Source organism: Melitaea cinxia, chromosome 8 (genome assembly GCF_905220565.1).
Source record: "Melitaea cinxia chromosome 8, ilMelCinx1.1, whole genome shotgun sequence".
In the NCBI taxonomy this organism is placed as follows: Eukaryota; Metazoa; Arthropoda; class Insecta; order Lepidoptera; family Nymphalidae; genus Melitaea; species Melitaea cinxia.
The window spans coordinates 2,690,933-2,714,546 of NC_059401.1; the positions used below are offsets into that span (position 1 = coordinate 2,690,933).

General features: G+C 35.5%; 2 protein-coding genes across 2 annotated transcripts in view; one reads left to right on the top strand and one right to left on the bottom strand.

The window, feature by feature from the left end:
- Positions 1–12,758, top strand: LOC123655958 (cGMP-dependent 3',5'-cyclic phosphodiesterase-like). The gene is made up of 16 exons (XM_045591695.1): positions 1–266; positions 1,321–1,437; positions 2,133–2,228; positions 2,957–3,090; positions 4,820–4,925; positions 5,442–5,585; positions 5,775–5,926; positions 6,161–6,386; positions 6,821–6,975; positions 7,318–7,476; positions 8,270–8,358; positions 9,396–9,585; positions 10,630–10,771; positions 11,145–11,290; positions 12,081–12,177; positions 12,578–12,758. Exons 1-16 carry the CDS (start codon positions 138–140, stop codon positions 12,698–12,700), a joined length of 2,205 nt encoding a protein of 734 aa, XP_045447651.1. The 5' UTR covers positions 1–137; the 3' UTR covers positions 12,701–12,758.
- The window catches only part of LOC123655961 (phosphoglucomutase-2), a 19,721-nt gene continuing 8,856 nt past the window's right edge, over positions 12,750–23,614 (bottom strand). Inside the window, exons 5-12 of the mRNA XM_045591698.1 lie at positions 23,008–23,230; positions 21,496–21,680; positions 18,943–19,148; positions 17,581–17,702; positions 16,947–17,123; positions 15,723–15,819; positions 14,861–15,014; positions 12,750–13,110 (exon numbers count right to left, since the gene is read on the bottom strand). Of these exons, the coding sequence (XP_045447654.1) occupies positions 13,017–13,110; positions 14,861–15,014; positions 15,723–15,819; positions 16,947–17,123; positions 17,581–17,702; positions 18,943–19,148; positions 21,496–21,680; positions 23,008–23,230 (1,258 nt within the window). The 3' untranslated portion in view covers positions 12,750–13,016. The remainder of the gene's footprint in view (positions 13,111–14,860; positions 15,015–15,722; positions 15,820–16,946; positions 17,124–17,580; positions 17,703–18,942; positions 19,149–21,495; positions 21,681–23,007; positions 23,231–23,614) is intronic.

Genomic DNA, 23,614 nt, shown 5'->3' on the forward strand with positions numbered 1-23,614 from the left:
AATTTGTATAGTCTGTACACAAATATAAATTTTGCGCTATTTTCAAAACAAGATATCACAATTAATTCAGAATTTATAATCATTAGACATTGTGTTGTCTTTATCGTAATAAAGGGATCAGCTAACTAATTTAAAATATGACAACGCATAAAAAGACAATGAAAAGAAGAAGTCTTCAAAACAGTGACCCTGGAAAAATATTAGATCTTGTTATGAACTTAAATGATGACACGTCTTCGCAATTGCAAATAAAAATAAATTGTTACGTAAGTTATATAAGTATTAACTTAATAAATTTTCATTTGTTAAATTGACTTTAAAGTTTTTTGTAATAACAACTATTTGCAATAATTGAAATTGTTATATAATTATGTAAATGTGCATACAAAAATGAATCTCAGGCCAGCTGAAATTTCTCTCTCTTAAAGCTAATAATTGTGTTTGCTCGCAAACGAAAAAAAACCGACTTCAATTACATCGACAAGTAATACAACGTAGATCGACGAAAAAATAGTCAAGCAACTACGCGTTATCAAAGATTACTCAAAAAGTAGTTATCAAATCTCGATAAAATTTATATGTGACCACATGATAAACATCAGCTTTCGATTAAATTAAAAATTATCAAAATCGGTACACCCAGTAAAAAGTTATTACGGATTTTCGAGAGTTTCCCTCGATTCCTCTGGGATCCCATCATCAGATCCTAGTTTCCTTATCACGGTACCAAACTAGGGATATCCCCTTTCCAACAAAAAAAGAATTATCAAAATCGGTACATCCAGTAGACAGTTATGCGGTATAATACAGCGTAGGTCGACGAAAAAAGCGTCAAGTAAAAACACATTATTAGATATAACTCGAAAAGTAGTTGTTAGATCTCAAATAAATTTAAATGGGACCAATTGGCACACAAAACCTTTCGATTAAAACAAAATTTGTCGAAATCGGTCTACCCGGTCAAAAGTTCTGATGTAACATACATAAAAAAAAAAAAAAAAAAAAAAATACAGTCGAATTGAGAACCTCCTCCTTTTTTGGAAGTCGGTTAAAAAAGCACCAATCTGCCTTTCTCTTATCCACTTACCTTCATTAGCTACCATTTCGATTAAAAAAGGAAACTTGCTTAACAAATAATTGTAACTGTTAAGGACTAATTTACATTTTTACCGCACATTGGGACTGGTTTTGTAGCATGCAATGTAAATATCGCATTTCAATTACAAGTTTTCATATTTAACCAAAGTCATGAGATAATAAGAATAATAATCGTTGCAAATTTTTTTATCACATCATATGTATCATGTCACGTTTTTATAGCTACGCGAAGAATGTGACGCGGAAACCGTTTTTATAGTGGTCGTACATGGGGTCGGTTTCGAAGCTTCGATAGAAGTTATCGGGTCAACACCTCTGCCACGGAAATTGAAAATATGCGTTCGTATTATCTAAATACTTACTACTCACACATAATAAGCAGTTAACTGAGGAAGGGAACAGCAAGAATAATCCTACTCAAACTCTAGAGCAGCTCAAATGGTGAAGTACCTCGACCTTTCAGAAGAATACAGCTAAATAATACTGCTTTCAAGCAGTGTTGTGTTTCTTTGTGAGTAAGTGACCAGAGCTGGGGAGAATCGGGGCTAGGGTCGGCAATGCACTTGCGATGCTTCTAGTGGTGTTGTTGGCTCACGTCACTGACCTCAATAAAAAAATTGCATAGTAGTAGAAACGAAATAAAAGCTAGATATATAAATGTAAAAAAAAGCTTATTTATATTTCGCAACATAAATGTATTTTTGGTATGTTGAGCAAAATGGAAACGATCATCACTTCAGCCAATATTTGATAATACAATCCGCAGACCGCAGGCCTGGCTATGTCGCACCGAAGACACTGCTGCCTGTCTTCGGCCTGTGTATTTCAAAGCCAGCAGTTGGGTGGTTATCCCGCCATCGGTCTGCTTTTTAAGCTCCAATCTGGTAGTGGAACTGTTTTATCGCTTAGTCGCCCCTTACGACATTCTTACTTATTATTCTTACTGCCATAACTACCCAGGAGAAACCTTTCCCAAAAAATACCGCCTACAACTGCCCAACCATAGCCAATGACAAAAACATATTTTTTCTTAGATGACCCAAAAGCTATCAGATGTTCTAAAATCAACTGCGGAACAAACGGAATTGTTATCCAATTTTGGAACAGATTTTCAAGCTATTGTGTCACCTGTAAGTTTATTTTGTGTCACCATTACAGCCTACACAGTCCACTGCTGGACATAGGCCTCCACAAGTTTACGCCAAAAATAACGTGAACTCATGTGTTTTGCCCATAGTCACCACGCTGGGCAGGCGGGTTGGTAACCGCAGGGCTGGCTTTGTCGCACTGAAGACGCTGCTGCCCGTCTTCGGCCTATGTATTTCAAAGCCAGCAGTTGGATGGTTATCCCGCCATTGGTCGGCTTTTTAAGTTCCAAGGTGGTAGCGGAACTGTGTTATCCCTTAGTCGCCTCTTACGACACTCACAGGAAGAGAGGGGGTGTCTAAATTCTTTAGTATCCTAGCCACACAGTATTTTGTGTCACCAATTGTTTATCACTAGTTAAATGAAACATAGTCTATATATACTTAATATGCTAAATTTTCTATTTGGTATGTTTCACTTATTTAGCTAAATCGTAGAATTCACCTTTACAATCGATTTACCGAATCCGTATGAAGATTTAACCTTACCTATTCACCGAAATATTGCGGATTTAAAGTTGCTAACTATTCTTTTTATGTTCTTACATAATTAAAAAAAGACAGAACCTGAAACTACGTAAATTTACGTATAATTACGTATACTACGTAAAATTACGTATTGAAACTACGTAAACGAAGAACTTTTAAGCGCCTGAGTGTAATAATTTGCCAATATCTGTATGTTGTCCAGTAAAAAAGAAAGCATTTTTCAGTTTATAACAAAAGAACCGAAAAAGCGAGTCATAATGTACCCATTGGCGGATAAACCATTCTCTATCATAGTGTGTATTGTAGCACCGAAGATTCTAGAAGAACAAGTCGCCCTGCTGATTTATGAGTCTTTTCTGTACGTAATTAAGAATTAACGTACCTATTAATAGTATAACACATTAAATTAATGTAAATTGGACATGGAATTTGTCCTCAAATCTGGTTGGGTTGTCTGAAGGAAATGGGTAAATAGCCATAATTCCGCCCATTGTACTTCACAGTTTGAAACTGTCTTAAAATATGTTTAATGGTGCGTGTGCCGTGTCGACGACGCCTAAACACCGACGGTTGCGGGTTCGATTCCCGCTCGTAGTGGATATTTGTGTTTATACAAATGTTTATTTCCGGTCTGGTTGTTAGTCCTTATGAGTCTTCTCACTGTGCCTTGGAGAGTACGTTAAGCTGTTGGTCCCTGTTGTTATCACTTGATAGCGATCGCTACTCGTAGTAGAAAATATATCCGCTAACCCGCATTGGAGTAGCGTGGTGGATTACGTTTTGATCCTTCTCCTACAAGGGGGAAGAGGCCTATGCCCAGCAGTGGGATATTACAGGCTGAAGCGTGAAGCTTAAAATGTAGTTGTGGTGTACAATAAAGAATAAATAAATAAGTAAAATATAAATATGAGCAAGGGTTAGTAAGATAAACTTAATCTTATGTCTGATGGTGAAGGAAACAAAAGAAAATCTAAAAATAATATTTTTTCCTGGGGGAATTGGGGGTAGGTCGGCAAAGCGCTTGCAATGCTTCTGGTGATGCAGGCGTCTATAAGATAGGGTAACCGCTTACCATCGGGTGAGCCGTACGCTTGTTTACCCATCTAGTTGCATAATACACCATATTCACATGGTGCACATGACGCACACACTTACCACATTTAGGCGGTAGTATTTGGATATACGTACGTACTAACTTGTAACTAAAAAAATCAATAAAATTAATCAAAAAGTGACTTTCTTGTTTCTTACTTTTATTCGGTTTAAATAATGTGCTAAATAGTTAAAATAATACAAAAAAAAAATCATAATCAATAACAATGATTATTCTTAAAAATACAACTAACGCCCAAAAGGCCTTGAAACTTTCTAACAATAATACAATTTTGTTCTAATACGTCAATTCGATTTTTTCAATGTAAATTTCTTGCTCTACATTCACAAATAAAACACGAAAATTTTGTGAACCCTTGCTACAATATGTATAAAAATCTAATAAAAATAAAGATTTCTCTGGGATCCCATCATCAGATCCTGGTTTCCTTATTATGGTACCAAACTAGGGATATCTCCTTTCCAACAAAAAAGAATTACCAAAATCGGTCCATAAAACGACGGAGTTATCCCCGAACATACATAAAAAAAAATATATATATATACGGTCGAATTGAGTAACCTTGCAATAAAGAGGTCAACATTTACAAATTTCATGTAAAATTACCCAAAAAAATTTTTTTATCGCAGACCTATGTTATTACTTATTATACATTTATTAAATTTCGGTTACTTCTTTGGTACATCCGCAATAAATATCTAATTGTGTCTTAAAGATAACTAAAGAACGTACGGGGACAAATGTGTCCCATATGCGTTAAAGAGTTAATGGAAGCGGGCTGAAAGAGTTCTGCACGAAATTTTACTCTTGGACTTGATCGATAACTTTGGAATTAATATAACCAATCACAACCACTATTCATCTCATCAACAAATGAAGATTATGCATAAAATCCAATTTAGAATTGTAGGATGTATCTAAATGTATGTTACTATACACTATATTAACCTAAATATATATCATATGTTCTAAGGTTTTGTTGGCCAGTGCTAAAGAAAACAATAGCATTGGAGTACGAATGTACTTTAAAACAGAAATGCCAACAATTACTTCGTGTTGCCAGAAGATTGTTTACCCAAGTAAGCTAAAATAATAACAAAATGGAACATTTTAATATATCATTAGATTAAAAACTCATACAATGTAGGTAAATTAATTCAAAATATTACCAATTAGATTAGATCCAAATACTTTGCTAGTTGTTACCTAATACAATGTAGAAATCGAAACACCAATTGGACTAAAATAAATACCTAAATATTTGTAATATAGGAAGTAGTAGCAGTAGTAGTAAAACCTATAAAAGACTGTTGATCACCTACTTTTAAGCACTAAATCAGATGACTACTACATTTGCAATGTAATTCCAAGAGGTTAAATTCAGAAATTGAGATTATGAACTTTCCTATTTACTTCGTCATTAAAGCTTACAAAAACATTTCATTTGCACTTCACTCAGTCACTTTTGACGAATGACAATTTCAAAAAAAAGATAATAATAAAAATCATTCATTCATTCGTTTGGTTTAATAATTCAACAGAATTAAAAAAATATATATTATGTAAAGTTATCCTCTAATTAAAATTTATTATAGGTGGCCTCATTAGAAACGTTACTCCAAATAGCTATGGAGCAAGCAAAACAGTTGACCAAAGCAGAACATTGTTCGGTCATGTTGGTCGATGTCGACCGTATGGAGTTAGTTGAGAAATACCACCCGGGACACTTGAGACAAGGGGTAATCTTATGTGAAACTATGTAATTTTAATGTTTGTCCAAATTGTTTGTTGAGGGAATAAATTTAGGGAATTAAAAAAAGGAGTGTCTGTTTGTAATATTAAAATAACTGCTTTTACTACACATTTGGATGTATACAGGGTACATTGTTTAACCACAATTGGTATAAAGATGCACATATTAATTTAAGGATGATGAAGATGTGATGGAACGTCGATTTCCAATGAATATAGGTATAACGGGTCAAGTGATCAAAACTGGTACTTTGATTAATTGTAAAAATGCTAAAGAGCATCCTATTTATGATCCGGAAATAGATTGCTATCCTGGGGTTGAATGCAAGTATGTGCCAATTTTAATATTTTAAACTATTAAAATTTCCATTAGAGTGAGAATTTATTTTCATCGTTGTTAGGTTTTCGTATTCGGCAAATTTGGTAATCTTTGATATCATTCTTGCAGTAGTAATGAGATCAGTTTTGAAATAAAAATAGAAAGATCTCTAATAAAATTTGATAATACTCAGTTAAATTTCCGATAGTATACTTACATTAATGACAAAAGTCTAAATTCTAGAGCAATTCTCTGTTTTCCAATATGCGAACAGACTGGGATAATAGGTGTAGGACAATTAATTAACAAGATTGGTGATCCATACTTCGACGCTATGGATGAAGAAATGGCGTTAGCTTTTAGCATATATTTTGGAGTTTGTATTATGCATTCAGTTGTTTATCAGAAGGTAGAGGAAGCTCATATACGTAACGCCTTAGCAAATGAACTGGTCATGTACCATATGAAGGTTTGTATGAGTATTAAATGACATAAGATTTTTTTTTTCAAGTTGGTATGTATGGTAGACGCTTAAGCATTATCTTTGCTTTTAAAATAGGTTTTAATTAGTTTTGTAATCAAAACTTTAACACAAAGGATTTCATTTTATTCTTTACTGTTTTCACAAAATATTACCGACTTCAATGGAAACTTTTTTTTTTTTAATTTTCAACTAAAAAAAATATTGTTAATAATCTTTTTGAGTTACGTTGGTATTGCGTATGACGTATTCCAAAAATGACAATAAGTAGTGAATTCATAGTGAGTCGTACGTTTCCTGTTACCTTAAAAAAGTTATTTAACCATCAATTTAGGGTTTTGAGTAGTCTATAGTATACTTCCTCAAAAGTAAAGGCTTGAGAATTCTTAGTACCAAATGACTATTACTTTCGATTATTTAAGGTCGGCGATTCAGAAGTTTCTCGACTATTGGACTGCACTGGTTTCCACAACCACCCGCATATATCCAGCTTACATTTCAACCCGAGAGCGTTACCGATAAGAGAACTACCTTGCTATGTGTATAAGATGTTCTCTGACTTGGGTTTTGATAAAAAGTAATTTACTTTTACCAATTATGAGTAACACTGTTTAAAAGTGAACCGTAATTGTTTAACGAGAAGGGTAGTTTGTAGTACTTTGACGAAATTGTAGATGCATCCTTGTATAAATTTCTTGTAAAAAAAAAACAAAAAAATTGTTACTTAAATGTAACGTTTTTGACTTACTTCAATTTGGTGTTAGTTTGTTTGAAAAGGATAATAGAATTAATTAGAAAAAAATGATTTTTTTAAACCTTTTGGTGGACTGACACTATCTTTTCTTGCTATATTTCTTGAGTTAAAATTAGTATTTTCATAATTATGAAAGCTTAAAACTTCGTGGATATATCTCATCAGGTTCAACATAAAGAAAACGAAGCTGGCTAGATTTATCCTACACGTAAAGAAAGCCTATCGAGATGTTCCTTACCACAGCTGGTTGCATGCTTTCAACGTAGCACAGTGGGCATATGCGGCTCTCACTAACTACAAACTTGTGGCGAAGGGTTATTTGACGTAGGTCATACACACTAAACTGTACTATGTGGCTACGGTACTAAAGAATATAGCCACCCCCTCTCTTCCCGTGGGTGTCGTAAGAGGCGACTAAGGGATAACACAGTTCCGCTACCACCTTGGAACTTAAAAAGCCGACCGGTGGTGGGATAACCATCCAACTGCTGGCTTTGAAATACACAGGCCGAAGACGGGCAGCAGCGTCTTCGGTGCGACAAAGCCAGCCCTGCGGTCACCAACCCGCCTGCCCAGCGTGGTGACTATGGGCGAAACACATGAGTTTGCGCTATTTTTGGCGTGAACTTGTGTAGGCCTATGTCCACCAGTGGACTGGACTGTATAGGCTGTAATGATGATAATGATGATACACACTAAATATATTTATTTATGAATGAGACACGCAAAATATATTAAAAAAGAGGGTACTTTGTACACTTTTTCCCATATTACCATAGTGGGTCGGTTACCTAAATTTGAAAATTTCGAAGAGTAAAAAAGAATAATTAGATCTGTAAGTACCTGATCTGTCTAAGGGTACAGCGATGCGATGAGATCAAGACTAAATTATTATTATGTGTGGTATGTTTCAATCTTTGAAGGAATAGAGTATTTTTAGAGTATCTTTCGAACAACGAGTTGAAGAAAGAAAGAAAATCCTCAAAGTTTTTTCAAACATAAAAGTCTGAGACCATATGTAGACTTCAATTGACAATACGCTCAATGAAATTGTGTGATATTGTTAGTCTATTGATTTGGAAAATATAATATAACATAGTAATTTAATTAATTTTAGTGACCTTCAAGGATTGATGTTCTTGATAGCTGGGTTAGTCCATGACATGGATCATCGAGGTACCACAAATAGTTTTCAAATTCAAGGCAGTAAGTTATTGTTCTGTTAAAAGAATAATTTGCTCTTCCTCTTATAGTTTAGTAGCTGACCCCACAAACCTCCTCAATCCCCCCTTTCCCTATAGCTTAGAGGAATGAAAAATGGATGTTGGCCGATTCTCAGACCTACCCGATATGCACACAAAATTTCATATTATTTTATTAACCCTCTTAACCCCCTCCCCCCTTATAACTTAGGGGTATGAAAAATGGATGTTGTTCGATTCTCAGACCTACCCGATATGCACACAAAATTTCATAATATTTTATTAACCCTCTTAACCCCCTCCCCCCTTATAACTTAGGAATATGAAAAATGGATGTTGTTCGATTCTCAGACCTACCCGATATGCACACAAAATTTTATTAACCCCCTTAACCCCCCCCCTTATAACTTAGGGGTATGAAAAATGGATGTTGTTCGATTCTCAGACCTACCCGATATGCACACAAAATTTTATAATATTTTATTAACCCCCTTAACCCCCCCCTTATAACTTAGGGGTATGAAAAATGGATGTTGTTCGATTCTCAGACCTACCCGATATGCACACAAAATTTCACGAGAATCGGTTATACCGTTTCGGAGGAGTTCAACTACAAACACCGCGACACGAGAATTTTATATGTATATTAGATTAATTTTCTTTTTATATTCTTATAGTTCCAAAATCAGTACAGATCTATGAGATGTATGGTATGTATTTGGATGTATCTGTGTATATTTATATATGTTTATGTATGTGTGGTGTATGCATTTTATATGTTTTATTATTATTATTCTATTCCTGCACTACTTTGTCCCGCGTTTAACATTATCACTCACTGCCATGGGTTGACTGGAAAAGATCTCTTTTAGAGATAAGTTCGCCCTTGGCAACTTCCTATATTATTATGACTATTGTAAAATTTACTTATTGCAATAAATATATATATATATATATAGTTTATTAATTATTTGGAAAGCTATGCAATAAGCATACCTCCCCAGATATATTGCCACGTAAGTAGTGTAAGAATTCCGCCAGAAACCACGCTGGCGGCACTGTACTCCAGCGAGGGCAGTGTGATGGAGAGGCACCACCTGGCGCAGGCGATGTGCGTCCTCAACACGGAGGGCTGCGACCTGCTGGAGCCGCTGCCGCGCCGCGACTACGACCGCGCCCTCATGCTCTTGAGGGACTACGTGCTGGCCACCGACCTGGCCACTTACTTCAAGTGAGGACCTCTAGTGTCTACTTTACAAAAAACTAAGTGCGTAAGCATTCGACACGCCAAACATGTAAAAAACCTAATAAACCGCGATAAAATCCCAAAAAGTTGTTTTTTTGTAATTTGGATCTTTATTTTTGATAAGGTTTTAGCTGTTCCAATTTCTCTCGGTAAGCTGGTGAGGCCCAAAGTAATCGTCCATTAATGACGTGACTCGAAAGAGATAATTACAAAATATCACAGGGGGGGACCCTGCTGAAATTTCCAAATAAAAAACGATGATTTGTATAGGAAGTTATTGTAAACTATTGTGTTTGAGACAGGGATTCCAAAATGGATATATCTATCTGGATCCAGATAGCCCAGATAAAAAATGTTATATGTATTAATTTTCTATTTAATAGCATGGGAGGGTCTTACACGTGTATTTTTCGTTGAACGTGCGCTTTCTAAACCAAAGCAAACTAGCAACAATCACCCTGCACGATGCTTATTTGAGATTTACCTGTATTAAAGAAAATGCTCTGAAATATAGCCTATATCACTTAGTGGAGTTAGTGGCAACGTAGAATTTTGCTGGTGAAAGCATTTTTAAATTGGTTCAGTAGTTTTTGAGTTTATCCGCTGATTAAATGATTGATAGATTTAACCTGTAACATCCGAGAAGTTCGCTGCGTCACTGCACCTTAGCGAATATGACAACAACCAGGACCAAAAGCTTAATATACTCTCCGAGGCATGATGGGGAGAACTATATGGACTGTCTCCGAGACCGGAAAGTAATATTTGTACAGTACAAATATCCATTACTAGCAGGAATCGAACGCCGGTGATTAGACACCAACACAATATGACGCACAACTACACCATCGTGGATATTTGATTAATTGTTAATACTTAAATGCCGTAATGATTTAAGGGTAACTGCAAAACTTCAATGGTACTGGAAATTAAGTGTTAGAGAATTTGTCTAAAACTCTGAAAAACATACACAAAATCTTTTTACAATAATAAATATAGTTTCTCTATAGTACAACGTTATCTAACCAGGAATCTCAATGAGTATAAAGCAGTGTCCTTCGACTTTCAAAAGGGAAATCGCTTACATACGGTCGCCCTTCAGAGCCTCCTCATGAACGCGGCCGACCTCAGCGACCAGCTCAAAGACTGGGGCAGCGTTAAGAAAACCGCTGTTAGTTATTAAATAAATGTTCTGTTAAATCCTATCGGCTTCCTTCTCGTAAGTTTTTGTAGAATTATTAAAGTAACATCCCGGGAAAAATAATCTGATCAGACATGGCAGGATCATGTCTAATTTCATGCCTGATCATACATGAACAGGCATGGTCAGGTCTGATTAGAGGCTTGATCATACATGAACATGCATGGTCAGGTCTGATTTCTGGCTTGATCATACATGAACATGCATGGTGAGGTCTGATTTCAGGCTTGATCATACATGAACAGGCATGGTCAGATCATTTTTTCCCGGGATGCTACATTATGTCATAAGATGGATATGTTTAATTGAAAAACAGTTATAGGATGTTTGAAACACTCTGCAGGCGTCAGTACTAACAGAGTTCTTCAAGCAAGGTGATGCGGAGAAGAGTCGTGGAGAGTTGCCAGTCAGCATCATGGACCGCGAGCGATGCTTCATACCAGACCTTGAGATTGAGTTCCTACAGACCACCTGTGTACCGCTTTTTGAGTTAGTGTTACATATCTATTAATTTGCGATTACATTTCATATATAAACTTTAAGACCCGATATTTATATTTAAAAAAATGTTCTTTAACAAAGAACACACTACACATTATTAGGAATAATTCAAAAAGCACTCATCAGGTCTCGTTCAAATTTAAATGGCGCCGCATTGCATAAATAGCTTTCGGATAAAAAATTAATCATTATAATCGGTACACCCAGTAAAAAATTAAGAAGTATAAAAAAGCATATCGAATTCAGAAGTTCCGCATTTATTTTGAAGTCAGTTAAAAATGATGAAATTTAAAAATGTAATCCGATACAATAACTGACAAGTCCTATGTTAGTAGGTATTTTAGAAAACGTATCCATAATACGTGACCCATTTTTACAATTTTTAACCTCCCCCACCCCTGGTGACCACCCGTAGTATTTGCTAAGAACCCCCCCGCCTTACCCCTCGAGTTTTCTCGTAGAAATTCGGAAGTATGGTTTAAATAATTGTTTGCAAACAGAAAGTTACATACATATTTTAGCTCACGTTTGTTTTTATTACTACCATAAAAGCGTCATATTTGAATATGGCTCGGAAAGTGTAAGATTTTTCTAGAGATAATACGAGACGTGACGAAAACCTAAGACTACCCCCTGTGACCAACCGCCGTATTTCTAAAGACCCCCTCTAAACAGCTGACGTAGTACGGGTACGTTCCTTTAGATACTCGTGGTTGTAACCGACGCGTTATACTCACATCCACCACCATAATTCTCATATTCTCTATACATTTTTTAGTATCTTAGGTAGAATACTACCAAAGGCCCAACCTTGTGTCAAGATAATCGAAAACCACATTGAGAGATGGGAAGCTGCTAGATCAGTTTTTGCTGAGGTTTGTTTCACTATAGATATTTCTTATTCAACTATATGACTCACAAGAACACCCTGGTGGAAATATTTGTTTGAAAAAAACTTAAGTACTCTTCATAAGTCTGCAAAGAGTTTTAATATACAACACTTTTTTTTTAATAAGTCGGAATAAATATTTTAAAACACTGTAAAACTCTGAAAAAGTCAAATATTCTCAATAGTTCAGTTCGAAATTTAAGAATTTTTTTCCACCAGGGCGTTACAGAAATGGTACCTTAAAGTTTACAGGTTAAAAAAGTAAATATAGACATTATTCGCAGTTTTTGAGGAAATCTGTAATATAGTATGTAGAGGTCAAAGCCTTGTGGCGAATAAATATTTTCATTTCATTACATTGTCAATTGATAATTTCTTCTTAACAGGTGCCAACAACAGCTGGTCTGTCTGTTCTACTTAGTCCCGAACTGGACAACCTTATCGAACAAAATTTAAAAGAAAAGGAAAAGTTACGTCTTGAAAACGAAACGCAAGAAAATAACGAATAACTTTTGTACTTTTTTTGTGTGATTTGTCAATGTTGAATAAAAGATTTAATTTGTAAAACTATTTTTTCATTAGTCGTATAATTATAATCGATAGTCTCGTACATATTTTAATAAGTTATAAGGCCATATTACATTACATTTCGTAAATAATTATCACAATCTGTAAACAACTCAAGATGGAACAATATTATCACAGAATTTAACTAAACCTTTGGTACCCTTGGTAAAAAAAAAAAAAACTTAAGAAATAATTTTAAACATTTTTTGTGTAAAAATTAAATATGGGAAAAAAATCTCTAAGATTTTTTTATCGATCTCATCCGATAAGTCCATTCTCCTTCGGCTGGAGTAATTCTTCGATGAATTCTTTGACCATTATCTCGAGTTCAACCTTTTTCGCTTCTTGTTCACTGTAAAAAAATATTTTACATATTTTAGCAGATTGTAAAGAAATTTTGACATTTTATATATACAATTATTTTGAACAAATGTACACAGCTGTAATTGTATGGCAAGTGAATTTATTTCAATTATATTCATCGCTTAAAATTTCTTGCAAGTTATTATAATGTTTAAACATTTATATTTGTAGAAAGGGGTCGTCTATTGATAACGTCATGCTAATTATCAACTTTTTAAGCCCCCCCCCCCATACCCCCGTTATATATATATATATATATATATATATATATATATATATATATATATATATATATATATATATATATATAGTCTGGCTAATGAAAGTAGATACTGGAGAAAACGCGCCATCTTGTTTATTTGTTGTTTTAAAGTGTTACCATACTCTGATTCCGATTTTTTCCAATCTCTGTTAAAATCTCCAAAATTTCATAACATTGTCAATCTTTATGTTAAATGTCTATAGCAGTTATAAATATATAAGTTATGTTTCCAATGTTAACAAAATTTATGTTGCTGAGTATTTATATTGTTCTAAATTCTAATTGTGTTTTCAGACGTAATAATTGGATTAATTAAAGGTTTTCTATTGGTTTTAATATTATTTATATTTAAATCTTAGTAGTTTTCCGCTAGATATTCCCACAATTAAAGAGGTAGTATATTCGATGGTGGAAAACCTACAGACCCTACAGTATTGTCATTTAAAAAGTATACAAAAAAATCGAGTATCTACTTTCGTTAGCCAGACTATAGTGACTTTTTGGACTATCTGCCTCCCAAGTATACCAAAAAATCATTTGTATTTTTTTGCATAAACAAGGTATAGAATAGAAAGTTTTAGAATATTATTTTTAGATAAAGGTGCAGTCTGACTAAATTTTGGTACACGCATCGTGATAAAAATGTCTAGACAAACGTTAAGGTTGCAGGGTCGGTCATTGCTCGTTGTTTGTTTGATTTAGAAATCACGTGTTCAACGAAAAATACATTGATGATATTTCATTACCCTCTCTTCTTTGTGATATGTAGTAATTTTTCCATCCTCACATACTTTCGCATTTTTTATTTTATTTTATCCATTTATTTATTGGACGATGTAAATACAATTAACAACCGCTCTGGCGTAGTGATGCGTATAGTTGCCTAAAACACCGAGGGTTTGCGGGTTCGATTCCCGCTTGGGATTGATGTTTGTATTTGTACAAATATTTCTTTCCGGTTGGGATGTCTGCCTTTGTGGGTCTCCCCACCGTGCCTCGGAGATCACGTTAAGCCCTCGATCCCGGTTGTTATCATAAATACCTGATAGCGAACGTCGTCATAGTAGGAAACATATCCTTCAACCCATAATGGATTAAACTTTAATTCTTCTCCTACGTGGAGAAAGAGGCCTATGCCCAGCTATGGGATGTTACAGGCTGAATCGATCGTACATACAATTATCTACATGTACATAGAACATATATACATGCCCTCTAGAGGAACAGCAAGTGAACCTACTCCTTTACGCTTCAGCTTGTAATATCCCACTACTGGGCATAGGCCTCTTTCCTATGTAGGAGAAGGATCACAGCTTAATCCACCACGCTGCTCCAATGCGGGTTGGTTGATACTCCTACTCCTTTACTACTTCACTTACATATATTTATCGTCAAAGCTTTCTTTTACCTTATAATTTAAGATTTGTTATGTAATATCAATAAGATTACTATAAATATATACGTATCCTGAACAGACCTGGGTAGTGGAGCGTGGCAGGCCAGCTCCGTGTAGTACTTGAGCTTGGGCTCCGTACCGCTAGTTCTCACGATGACACTGAGACCTCCCTCACATGTGAAGGCGATCATCTCTCCACTAGTGTAGTCTTGGTCTAGACCAGTACCTAGGACCCCTGGAAACCACGTAGATTAGTTGAGTTTATTTGTTTAAATAATTATTTTTTCTTTTTTTTATTATATAAAAAATATTCACGGGCCCTTAGTTGCTCATGCCATTTTTACTACATAAAATATTTGTTACGGCGTGCGTTTTATTTTTACAATAGATTAACTTCAAACCAGCAGTTCTAAAACTGTCAAGAATTGCTAGTATGGTTCGACTCTGACAGCTTTTCATTGTTATAACGACATTAAGCGCATAACTCGAGAATGGCTCGGCCAATTCGGCTAATTTATTTTTTTGTATGTTCCTTAAGGCACACGGAAGGTTTCCACCACTATGATATCCACTATGATATAACCAGCTGACTTTATTTTGCCTTCAAGATGTTAGGTAAACTATAATCCAACAAATTTTAAGTGGGAGGAAAGGACTACAAAAAAAGTTTTTTTTCTCCATGCGTAGGAGGCTGCCACTACCCGCCCCACCCACGGAGTAGCAGATGACGGTCGCGAATATTCATAATATAAATCCCTAAAACATTTTACGTAGTTTCGATTGGGAGGAAATTGGAAAACTGACTCCCGTCAGTGACAGATTTTCTTGACCAATTTCCCCCGGGAAGACCATATAGCCTTTGACAACAGAACCTTGTCAACCTTTTCAAACTTATAATTTAAATTAATTATTACCACTAATATATATAAATTAATCAACTTACTGAGTTGTCCCCCGCCATTCACTTCCTCTGGTATTTTAACGCCGGCGGTAAAATCGTTGATTGATGTTATTTTACACGAGCCCACTTTCTTTGGATACTGTAAAAAAATTATATATATTGTTTAGATATTACTCCTCAATTATGTTTAATTTAAGCTTATAATTATTTCTGTGATAAATATTATAGAGAAGTTTTGAAAAATTCATTTTGACTGTAAGAAATACATAATTTAACTATAAGAGCTTGTAAATGTCTCTTAATTGGACATAAAAGATCTATGAAAAATAATAGAGGGGTAAATGGAAAAATTAATTATGCTCTGTAGATATTATGATTTCACAATTGCTATCTCATAAATTTGTCATCTACATCTCACACTCTCATTGCAGTTGAACACATGAAACAAAACTTATTAACTTTGTTTTGTCACAAAAAAAAAACGAGAGTGCTTTACACCACACGACTGAAGTAAAACTTTTTTTAGTAAAAGGCCTGCACTGTGTCTTAGATATACAAAACACAACTGGCTATGACAGAAAGAGAGAAAAAACTATTTTCTCGCACCTCTCTCTCTCACTCCGTTAGCCTCGCTCGATCACACTTTTTATAACGCTCGCGACACGCATTCACCAGCTTACTCCTGAAGTCAAGCTGAGTAAAGAAGTTTTACTTCGAAAACCTTTCGTAGTTAAAATATAAAATAAATGCACAATGCCTTGTTTTACAGTTAAAAAAAAATACAACTATAGTGCGTTCAACGAGCCGAGATACCAAATGTAAACAAACCAAATGCGAGGTCATTCAACTATGCAGGGTTTTGTAACCTTTTTTTTACTTACACAAAAATTTTAAATGTAAAATATATTTATATTTTGTAATTACTGAAATAAATATAATTAATTAAATATAATTATGTATTTAAGATTTGATACTTCTTAAATAATAATTATCGAAATATAAAAATCACCCGAGCGTTTCAGGACACGAAATGAAATAAAAATAAATAATACAAATTCAAAGGGCCGTACGCGGTCAGATTGTTTTCAAGGCCAGTTAAAATATCATTCGACCTTGCAGAGAGACGTGCAGCAGATAGCAAACAGACAAGATAGAAAGAGATAGACTACATTTTGTTTGTTCCGTCGTCGCTACGAAAAATTGATGGGCTTTGTTTACATTTGGTATCTCTTCTCGTTGAACAGACTATAGTTATTAATTACTTACGATTCCTGGACCGTGATAATTCCTGATCCTGCTGAATATCTTCGAAATGACGTTTGGTTCGTGAAATATGAAATACGAATTGTATGATATGTGGTAGCCGTACTCTGCATATAGGGCTTGTAGTTGGCCCAGTAGAGACGAGCCTTTGGAATATAAGCTTGAAGCCAGAGATGCTACCTGTTAACAGAAAATAAATAAATAAAAACGAGTGTACTTTAGACCACACGAATGAAGTAAAACTTTTTTAGCTACTGTGTCTTAGATATACGAAACGCAACTGGCTATGAGAGAAAGAAAATGTGTGCTCGCATCTCTCACTCTTGCTCTGTTCGCCTCGCCCGATCACACTTTTCGTAACGCTCTCGTCACGCTTCACCAGCTTAGTCCCCAATTCAAGTTTGCGTAAAGAAGTTTTACTTCGAAAAACCTTATAAACATTATGTTTTCATTCTATATTAATAGTACTTAGCTGTGTTTGATAAAAATCGATTACACAGTTTGAAAAAATTAATATTCTTAGTAACTTACTTGCTCTTTACCAAATTAAAAGTACTCATTTTTGGCACAAAATTGAATTATTGCTTAGTTTTATATTCGTTTAATTTAATAGTTAATGAGATAGTAGTTAACATACATGCACGGCTGCAGAGACACCGTCCTTATCAGGGACCCTGGGGCTGCACATGTAGCCTATCGCCTCTTCAAAGGCGAATATTGGTGTTTCACCCTGCTCTAGTAATAATAGGGTGGCGTTGCCTAAAAAAAATTATTTATTTATTTGTGTTTTTATATTGTATTGTATTGTATCCCTCTCTTCCCGTGGGTGTCGTAAGAGGCGAGTAAGGGATAACACAGTTCCACTACCACCTTGGAACTTAAAAAGCCGACCGGTGGCGGGATAAACATGCAACTGCTGGCTTTGAAATACACAGGCCGAAGAAGGGCAGCAGTGTTTTCGGTGCGACAAAGCCAGCCCTGCGGTCACCAACCCGCCTGCCCAGCGTGGTGACTATGGGCAACACACATGAGTTCACGTTATTTTTGGCGTAAACTTGTGGAGGCCTATGTCCAGCAGTGGACTGTATAGGCTGTAATGATTGTATTGTATATTTGATTTGGTTACAAATTAGTAATAGGAAGAAGTATCTTTATTATTTTTCTTTTATAATTTCTTTTTTCCTTATTAATGTATATTGTTCTGATTTTACATATTAAATTAAATTTACTCTAATCAGTAGCATGTAGTGACTGCTTATAAGAAGAAGTACATCATCATTGTTTACCTAACTATTATGTATTAAAACATTTATATTGCATCTTCTGTTGGTTGGTGAATTTTTAAGTCTGATTTTGATAAGATTTTCATCATCACCCTTTTATAGATCACTGCTGGACGTAAGCCTTCTCAGGGAACTACGCCATAAGACCCGATCGCCTGCTTTAGCCATCCAGTCACTTATGCACAGTATATAACTAGGCTGGCAAACCAGCATACAGTCGACATGATGGTAAGCGGTTACCGTAGCCTACTTTGTTGTCACCTTACTCATTACAGGATGACAGCACTGCTTGAGAACAGTATTATTTAGCTGTAATCTTCAAAGTCGAGGTACTACCCCAGTCGGTCTGTTGTGTCCTACTCAGTCGAAACTATCACACCAACTACCCACTTCAAGCCTTTGGTCGATCTAGCCGTAGAGAGTCCAAAACTATGTTTGCTGAAACATGGCCTTCAGTTCAGTCTATCGCAGTCCACTGCTGGACATATATGGCTTCCCCAAGTTCGCGCCATATATGCCGGTTTTCCGCAATCTTTATCCACCCTACACCGGCACTATTGCTTTGAAAAGGGTTCATATGACAAAAATATATCCAGTCTAAGATTTTTCTTTTGCTTTATATGGCTAAATACAATAGTTCTATTGAGGTAGGGGGTGAGCTTGTTTAGTGACTTAATTATATAAAAAATAAAAATATTTAAAACATATATTCTCACCCATCCACTTGAACCCAGTGAGGGTCTCGACCAGCTGTCCTTTCCCCTTAGCCACGGCTCTCAACATCTTGGAACTAACGAAGCTGGCCAGTAGGAAAACATCATCCTCCCCCACCGGACCTCCTCCCAAGATGTGTTGCTGTAGTAACCACCAACCCAAAAGAGATCCCATCTCATTACCCGTGAACACCTTCCAGGACTTTGATCTGAGGAAATTTTATTAGATGTCATCAGTTCCGTATTTCATACCTTTTTGGGTGCATTTTATTTATTATTTAAAAGTGTAAGGTGGGGAGCTCGGGATGTTTATTAAAACGAGTTTATTGTTTCACGTCCAGTTTATTAATGTATTAAATTTTACTGTCGCCTAATGTTATGTATCCTAAAAGTATTTAGTATATATGTATATTAGTATATCGTCACATATCTTTTATGTATACCTTACACATGGTACTATGCTATATTAGTATATAGCATCTACTTACACACTACAAATTAAGAAGGGAAAATTACACTTATAATAAAAAGTACACACTACGACACTGCTGGGCATAGGCCTCTTTCGCCACGTAGAAGAAGGCTTTAATTAATGTCGCTGCTCTATTACGGGTTGGCGAATATATTACCGTGAGTGACGATCGCTATTAGGTTTCTATGATAACAACCGGGACCGACGGCTTCACGTGCTCTCCGAGGCACGGTGGGGAAACCCACAATGACAGACACCCGGAAACAAATATTTGATCAGATACAAATGTCTATCCCGAGCGGGAATCGAACGCGCAACCACCGGATGTTTTTTGTGTCAGTTTATTCTTATTTCATACCGTTTTGGGTCATCTTTTTAATTTAAAAGGAATCAGCAACTAAGTGTAATGATAAATATTTTAATTAGTGTTTTAAAACGTACATTTTATATAAAAAAATTGATATGGTATCAATTGAAAATGTAATAAATAAAGATAATGGAGACATTATGAGAATTTTAAATGTAGGTAACTCGTTAAATATTAAAAATGTTTTAAAAAGTATTATTTTTTTAAATAGTGTATTGTTACATTCATATACTATAATCATATATGTGCTGTGTGGCTACGGCACTAAAGAATATAGCCACCCCCTCTCTTCCCGTGGGTGTCGTAAGAGGCGACTAAGGGATAACAAGGTTCCACAACCACCTTGGAACTTTAGAAGCCGACCGATGGCGGGATAAACATCTAACCGCTGGCTTTGAAATACACAGGCCGAAGACGGGCAGCAGCGTCTTCGGTGCGACAAAGCCAGTACTGCGGTCACCAACCCGCCTGCCCAGCATGGTGACTATGGGCAAAATACATGAGTTCACGCATTTTTGGCGCGAACTTGTGGACGCCTATGTCCAGCAGTGGACTGCAATAGGCTGGAATGATGATGATGATGATGTATTATATAGTGTATAATGAATCATTTCTTATTTATTAATGATATTCTTTCATTCATATATTATTAACAAAACAGAAATATTTGATTTGATGAAGTTTTTAAGTAAAACTTCTTTACTCACGCTTGATTTGGGGAGTGAGCTGGTGAATGCGTGACAAGAGCGTTACGAAAAGTGAGATTGAGCTAGGCGAACGGAGCTAGAGGTAAAAGGTGCGAACGCACATTTTCTTTCTCTCATAGCCTAACTTAACTGAGGACTTTAACTGAGGTAGGGCACAGCAGGAATTTTCTGCTCAAAATATGGAGCAGCCCGACTGGGGTAGTACCTCGACCTTACAGAAGATCACAGCAAAATAATACTGTTCTCAAGCAGTATTGTGTTCCTGTTGGTGAGTAAGGTGACCAGAGCTCCTGGGGGGATTGGGTCGGCAACGCGCTTGCGATGCTTCTGGTGTTGCAGGCGTCTATAAGCTACGGTAATCGCTTACCATCAGGTGAGCCGTACGCTTGTTTGCCGACCGAGTGATATAAAAAAAAAATCAGCCAGTTACGTTTCGTATATCTGAGACACAGTGCAGGCCTATTGCTGAAGAAGTTTTACTTCAGTCGTGTGGTCTAAAGCACACGTCTTTTTACACGCTTTATATTCATCTTTATGTTTGTATGTTTGAAACTGACTCTTTTGGACTTTATTTTGACCCACTTCTAACGTCCAGATTTTATTTAAACTTAGTAGACTTATCGATGATCGATGACAATACAATAAGGTTTATTTATAGAGGATGTTATTTTAGTTTTTTTTTTAAACTATTTTTTATATTTTCTAATTCTTTAAAGTTTACATATATATTCAGGAAAGTAAGATTATTGGAAACATCGTCTCAAAATCAATCAAACACAAAATTTACTTTTTCGAATATCATTAAAAACATTTTACAAATTTAAATTATATTTGTGAATTAATTATAGTTAAAAATTCCACTGATTCGAATAATCGGCAAGATACTCCACAGTTATTTAAAAAAAAACCTGTGTTTTGTTATAAAATTTGTAATATCTTGCATGATATTACTTGCGTCGTTAAAGCCATAGTCTGCTGAAATAGCTAATATTAGAATATATATAACTCACTTATCATTATATTCTGCAACAGCTAGCCGATCCGCGTCTGGATCATTAACAAGGACCAATTTGACGCCATTTTCTTCAGCCAATTTCCGACTCAAATCCAAACATTCCTTCTCTTCGGGATTAGGAAACTTCACAGTCGGAAAGTCTGGATTCGGATTTTGTTGTTCGATAACGCTTATTGGAGCCTGGTGATGAAAAATTGGAATTCGATTGGACAATAGTTTAGTTTTAAATTTAGATTTCGGTATTTAGGGTTGTACTTAATACTAGGGCGACAGAGACGTGTACAGTCAACCTCATAATCGTAAGGCGTTTTAATGTAGTCTGCAATATTAGAAGCATCAGAAGTCCATTGCCACACGTACCCCGATCCTCCCCAGAAGCTCTGGCCACCTTACTCAACACGGGAACACAAAACTACTCAAGAGGAGTGTTATTTAGTTGTCATCTTCTGAAAGGTTTTACTGAGGGAGGGAACAGTTGCAAATATCCTTGCTCAAAACCAGGAGCAGCCCGACTGGGGAAGTACCTCGACCTTACAGAAGATCACAGCTAGATGATAATGCTCTCAAAGAGTCTCGTGCTCCAACAGTGAGTTAGGTGCCCAGAGCTCTTGGGGGATTGGGGATAAGGGCAGCAACGCACTAGCAATGCTTCTGATGTTGCAAAAGTCTATAAGTTACGGTTATCGCTTACCATCGGGTGTTTGCCAACCTAGTTATATATATATAAAGGCCGAGGCACTTCCCCAGTCGAGCAGCTCCAGATTTTAAGCAAGATATGAATATACGTGATAAGGAATATAGTTTGTCAATGCCCCATAGTTGCGCAAGATTTTTGTTAAGTAGAAGTTATGTTTGGAATATTGTAGTTGCCTTGTTTCTATACATGTGTATGTATAAATCCGAATAATTACAAATCTGATAAGTATGGTTAGTTATTAACATGTTTTTACTAAGTTTTTAATTTGAATATTTTTATATAAACGTTCAGACCATAATCATATTAATGTCCGTTTGTTTATTATTCTTGCTAGTCAGCAATTTCATTATTATTTTACTACTTCAAAATAAGCGAACAAAATTGTTATTTATTTCTATAATAAAATCAGTTTTATTATTCCATTTTCAAGTAATTTATTAAAAATATTTACTGTATATTTTTTATACTGTTCTATTGTTTCTCGTCGAACATTACTAAACTTCTGTAAGGTTTATAATTTTATCCTTAACCTCAATATATATCTTGACTTATAAATAATAATTAATCACTAAATGTATTGTTAAGCGCTAATCTCGAGATTAGCTGAATTCATTTTTTTTTTTTATTTTAGAACTTTGTAGATTATCACGAAACAAAAAAAAAAATTAAAAAATTGGCAGAAATTTTTTAAATTTTATAAAACGTACAGATTATTTCAACTACACGCGAAAGTTTTTAAGATCACAACGTCTGTGGTGTCAGCTATCTTAGTTATAATAATAATCAATGTAATTTATCAATATACATTACCTTCAAATTAGCGGTTTCAAAGGCTTTCACAATAAAATCGTACCCAACGCCGTGCATAGCGCTGTAGACCGTCTTTATTTCAGCCTTCCTATTTGTTTCTAAAACGTCCTCTCTCAAACTGGACCGGATGTAGTCCATGTACTTCGACGTCACTTCATCTTGACAGTCCTTGACGAGTTCGTGATTCCTTATCTCTTCGATGTCCCAATGTTCGTCTGGTATGCTGTCGAAAGTTGTAGGAAAAATATGTACTATATGCATTATAAGTATTTATATTTATTTAGAAACATCGCTTCAGCCTGTAATACCTAATATCCCACTGCTGGGCATAGGCCTCCTTCCTCATGTAGGAGAAGGATCAGAGCTTAATTCACTAAGCTACTCCAATGCGGGCTGGCGGATATATTCCCTATTATGAGTAACGAACGCTATAAAGTGTTTATTAGAACAACTATGACCAATGGCTTAGCTTGCCAAGCCTATCATCACCTCACGTGAATAGGACTACCACATTTTTTTGCTATCTAAGATATAAGATCAAGAAAAGATCAAGAAAATTAAGCAAATACGCATTATTAGAAATAACTCAAAAATTACTTGTACAGAC